Source organism: Priapulus caudatus, unplaced genomic scaffold, assembly GCF_000485595.1.
Source record: "Priapulus caudatus unplaced genomic scaffold, Priapulus_caudatus-5.0.1 Scaffold49, whole genome shotgun sequence".
NCBI lineage: Eukaryota > Metazoa > Priapulida > Priapulimorpha > Priapulimorphida > Priapulidae > Priapulus > Priapulus caudatus.
In genome coordinates this window covers 168,106-173,462 of record NW_014577110.1, presented here as the reverse complement: position 1 = coordinate 173,462, position 5,357 = coordinate 168,106, and the positions used below count along the sequence as shown (strand labels likewise).

The following is a 5,357-nucleotide window of genomic DNA, read 5'->3' as shown; positions in this document are numbered from 1 at the left end:
ACGACGCGCGCGCGCACGCACGCACGCACGCACGCACGCACGCACGACGCGCGCGCACACACACACACACACACACACACACACACACACACACACACACACACACACACACACACACACACACACAGTCACACACCTTCACACGGACACGACGTTCGAAAACAGATATTTTCCTAGAATCATGTCTGGCGACCCGACGCGAACATCCTGTCGTTACTACAACCGCACGCACGTGTCGTTGTCGCTTCAGCTATATTTATACGCTTCCCTATAATATGCTGCCATAATATGTTGCTATAACTTGCTATATACATATGTTTGCTATATGTTGCTATGCTGCTATAATATGTTGCTATATATGGCGAAGGTTCAAATTAAACACTGAATGATGAAGCTCACGCTCAATTGCGACCACATAGCTTATTCTCTCAGTCTTTCCGCAATGTGCCTGCGAACTATCGTTTGACGCAGGAAACATTCACAATTTCTGGCAGTATGAACACCGGCCAGATGTTCCTGGGCATAATATAACCCGTTACACTATTTACATTCGTTTGGTAGGTATATATTTGGTCATTCGGAAATGACCGTGTGAATGTTTAGCAAAGATCGAAACAAATCAGCGTTATTGGCGTATTTAAAAGAAAATATTCAAACTCGAGCCAAACATTTTAAAATACATCAATCATCATGACGTAATGCTTTAATTAAAGTTAGTCACTACGTCATAATTGCTCGTTTTGGAAACCAGTCCCTTTCAAAAATCACAGACAATCGTCACAGTACTATCTTCGGGGACACAGACACACAGAATGCCTTGCCTATCACTCTACTGCTGCTGCTCCCCCACTATCTCAAGAAGACTAAATTATTCCATATAACCCTGATCTATGATATATGCTTAGTCCTATATATTATGCTGATATATCCGCAGGTAATACTCGTCAGCCAGCCGAGTGAACAGTGATTTTATGGTAACATGTGATAATACACAGCCATGCACGACAGGGCAATTTTCTGTACGAGCAGGCCCATTGGTAATGGAGTGTGTGGGCGCGCACCCACGCACGCACAGCACTGCTGACGTACGCACGCGTAGCATTGTTGACGTAGATAGGCACTCGCCACTGATCTCCATAATACTAACTAGAAAGGGCAGTTGTCGCCAACCACATGTATCCCCCGTGTTCTCCCCAAGATGTGTAAGTATACGAAGTTTGGTCGCGCTAGGTCAATTAGGGGCCGAATTATAGAGCGGAAGGGAAATATGATGAAGGTCAAAGTGAAAGTAAAGGTCAAATAGTAAGGTCGCAGTGACCTGGTTTTGGTACGCTGCTCACCTTCTCCCCAAGATGTGTAAGTATACCAAGTTTGGTAGCGCTAGGTCAATTAGGGGTCGAGTTATAGAGCGGAAGGAAAATTCTCTGCGGCGGACTGAGCGGCGGCGGCGGCGGCGGCTGGGGAGACATCAAACCATAGTATCTCCGCCGACTTCGTCGCGGGGGAGACAATTATACACTCTACGTATCTCTATATATCTCTGTATATAACTGCTATATATATAACTATATATATATATATAACTCTGCATATAACTCAATATACTGTTAGTATATAAAGATCAGTGGCACGGTCATGGACAGCATTGTTGACGTAGATGGGCACTCACGCACACACACACAGCGACAGAATTACTGACGTATGCACTGAGGCAGACGCAGGGACAGCATTGCTGACGGAGGCCGGCATCCCCGTAGTCACGGAGACAGCGTTGCTGACGTAGGAAAGCACCCGCGCAGACGCAAGGACTGAATAATTTCTGGACGTGACGACACCCACGCTCAGGACCGCAGCGGTGACGAACTGCTTGATTGTCAGAGGCAGCCAGCATCCACGGCACAGTCGGCAGCAGGGGGACTTGTGGGTTATAGACAGCGATGGCCGTGTGAATCCCTCGTCCGCTGTACTTATCGTCATGGCGCCAGCGTTCATCAGACACTCATATAGTGCCTAATGTAGTGCCTCATGAGGCACATGTAGGGGCACATGAGGCACATGTAAGGGCACATGAGGCACATGTAGGGGCACATGAGGCACATGTAAGGGCACATGAGGGCATCATGTAGGGCACTCATGTAATGCCTCATGAGGAACATGTAGGGGCACATGAGGCACATGTAGGGCCTCATGAGGCACATGTAGGGCTTCATGAGGCACATGTAAGGGCACATGAGGGCATCATGTAGGGCACTCATGTAGGGCCTCATGAGGCATATGTAAGGGCACATGAGGGCATCATGTAGGGCACATGAGGCACATGTAGGGGCACATGAGGCACATGTAGGGCCTCATGAGGCACATGTAGGGGCACGTGAGGGCATTATGTAGGGCACTCATGTAGGGCCTCATGTAGGGCCTCATGAGGCACATGTAGAGGCACATGAGGGCCTTGTAAAGTGTGGTTTGCAGATGTTAGAAATAGTAGTTGGGTGATTAGAAATGTCGCGACGGTGGTTGCATAATGGGAAGTCGGCGGCAGCGCGTTTAATGTAGTATGGATGATGGAGACGAGAAACGATTGAGAGTCAGTTGTTGTGCATGTGTGCATGTGTGCAGCGGATGTGGTTGTCCGCACGCGCGATTGATTTCTTTGTCAGCTAGAAACGTATCAATAGTTCTTGGTTGAAAGAGGACGGACGAGAGTGTGCGGGTCACGCGGATGCGTGCCTCTGTGCGCATGCACGGGGGTGCGACTTTTGAGAAACAATAATACTATTTGCTAAACACAACTGCTTGGACTTTGGAGTTTCCCTTCTTCATCTCTACAACAAATCACTACACCAATGAAACGGGTAACATCACCGCTTCGTTACAGCCTCATGTAGGGCCTCATGTAGGGCCTCATGAGACACATGTAGAGGCACTCATGTAGGGCCTCATGAGACACATGTAGAGGCACTCATGTAGGGCCTCATGAGACACACATGACGTCGTCGCTGTCGTCGTCGTTGTCGTCGTTGGCATCATCGTCATTGTCGTCGTCGTTGGCATCATCGTCGTCGTCGTCGTTGGCATCATCATCGTCGTCCTCGCCGTCGTTGGCATCATCGTCAGAAGCGTCGTCGCTATCGTCGTCGTGGTCGTCGTTGGCATCATCGTCGTCGTGGTCATCGTTGGCATCATCGTCGTCGTCGTCGTCGTCGGCATCATCGTCTTCGTCGTCGTTGGCATCATCGTCGTCGTCGTCGTCGTTGGCATCATCATCGTCGTCTTCGCCATTGTTGGCATCATCGTCGGCAGCGTCGTCGCTATCGTCGTCGTCGTCGTCGTCGGCATCATCATCGTCGTCGTTGGCATCATCATCGTCGTCGTTGGCATCATTGTCGTCGGCGGCACTCAGCGGTAAACATTCGCGCCGACATCGATTCGTGCGCAATCGCGTGGCGACGATGCACGGAGGAGTGGAGCGACAGTAGACCGACTCTCTCTCTCGAGGGCTCGTCGGCGCTTAACGACCAATGTAAACGCAATTGTAGCCGGCATTATTCGCTGCATTCGCGACGTCTCAGAGGGGGCCTGCCCGGTGCCAGCTCGCGAATAGATCTCTCGCTCTCTCTCCCTCCCTACTACTCTCCTCTCCCCCTCTCTACGTTTATGATTTATCATCTCCCTTCCCATCCACCCCGCCCCCCAACTCTCCGTGTGAATGGAAATGTTGCCCGGTTGCAAAGACACCGTACTCGCGTCACATCACACAGTGCGCGCCGGGGTTCGCCGTCCACCGAGGCTGTGCGCAAGAACAGTGCGTCCATCACCCCCGCTGCGAACTGCGAATAATTTTTATCGATTTTTTTCATATTTTGCCAACTTCGGCTCGCGCCGCGTCTGCGTGGGCATTTCAGCAACGAGCTTTCAGACTCGCCTCGACTGAGTGCATCGGGAGAGACACGATGCGTGCTGCAGTGGAAGTAGAAAAGGATTGAGAATAACGGGGCGTGTCATTGCATAGCAGTAACGTAATGGGAGAGTGGCGAGAAAGGCTAGCAGCAACTGATGAGGGATAAGGTTAAGTATCACTTGGCATGGATGATCTATCAGGAATGAGATCAGTAACACGTAGGATGGGTGTAGCTATCAACTATCAGTAGTGTGTTACATGCAGGGACAACGTCCAGTGCGGGGAGAATAGACCACCAACAACCAACACGGACTGAGTATGCAACCGTGCTAGCTAGTAATGAGTGCGACAACGCGAGCTAGTGAGTTCCTCGGAACTAGAAGGGGCGAGAGGGCATTGGTTCGCTAGAACTATGGAGGTGGGGCGTGTGTGAGTAAGGTCACTAAAACTAGACAGGAGGAGAAGTGAATTCACTAGAACTAGAGCGATTGAATCCTTTTACCTTGTCTGGGGAATCTTCCTTTAACAGCCAACCCTTCTTGATGTAAGCTGGATCCTGAAAATGACCGACAACGACCGCATTAATTAGATATAAGTAAATCACTGCAGAGAAAAATACGGGTAGCGTCTGCCGTTAGCTTTCACATCAAGCCACGCGCAAGTAATCAGCCCGACTCGGTATTTGCGATATGAGATCTAGATCCTTAGTATCTTAGCACGCACACTAACAGCACAAAGACATTCACACTCTCTGCCGCCACGGCAAGATAGCGTGCCATACGGTGCCAGTCGAGGAAAAAATATCTGAGCAGAAATTTGTAAAGAACAACAACAACACATCGTACGCGCGAGCGTACGTGCATGTTTGCGCGTATGAGTGCGTGTAAGCGTGCGCGCGTACAGTGTTCGCTAGTCACACAATTAACAAGAGAAAATTATATGCTCGGCTGCTAAAGCTAATCTCTGAGAAACAAAGCGGCTTGCTCATCATCAAGCAGCTGCGAAACACATCCGCCGGTCACGTCATACAGTGCAACCAGCGACGTCTGTATGTACGGTACGTGGATGGACCCTTCATTAGCCTGCTGGTCACTCACTGCAGCCTGTACTAGCCTGCTGGTCACTCACTGCACCCTCTCCTAGCCTGCTGGTCACTCACTGCACCCTCTCCTAGCCTGATGGTCACTCACTGCAGCCTTTACTAGCCTGCTGGTCACTCACTGCAGCCTTCATTAGCCTGCTGGTCACTCACTGCAGCCTCTCCTAGCCTGATGGTCACTCACTGCACCCTTTACTAGCCTGCTGGTCACTCACTGCAGCCTTCATTAGCCTGCTGGTCACTCACTGCACCCTTTCCTAACTTGCCGGTCACTCACTCATAGCAAAGTCTTTTAGCCCGAGTGTTACTAATAAAGACGTGGTTACCAGTCTAGAATCACTTACGTCACAGAATCAGATG

General features: G+C 50.2%; 1 protein-coding gene across 1 annotated transcript in view; it reads right to left on the bottom strand.

Moving 5' to 3' along the window:
• Positions 1–5,357, bottom strand: part of LOC106820817 (myosin phosphatase Rho-interacting protein-like) — a 107,752-nt gene that overhangs the window by 17,548 nt on the left and 84,847 nt on the right. Inside the window, exon 9 of the mRNA XM_014825388.1 lies at positions 4,401–4,454. Coding sequence (XP_014680874.1) covers positions 4,401–4,454 — 54 coding nt within the window. The remainder of the gene's footprint in view (positions 1–4,400; positions 4,455–5,357) is intronic.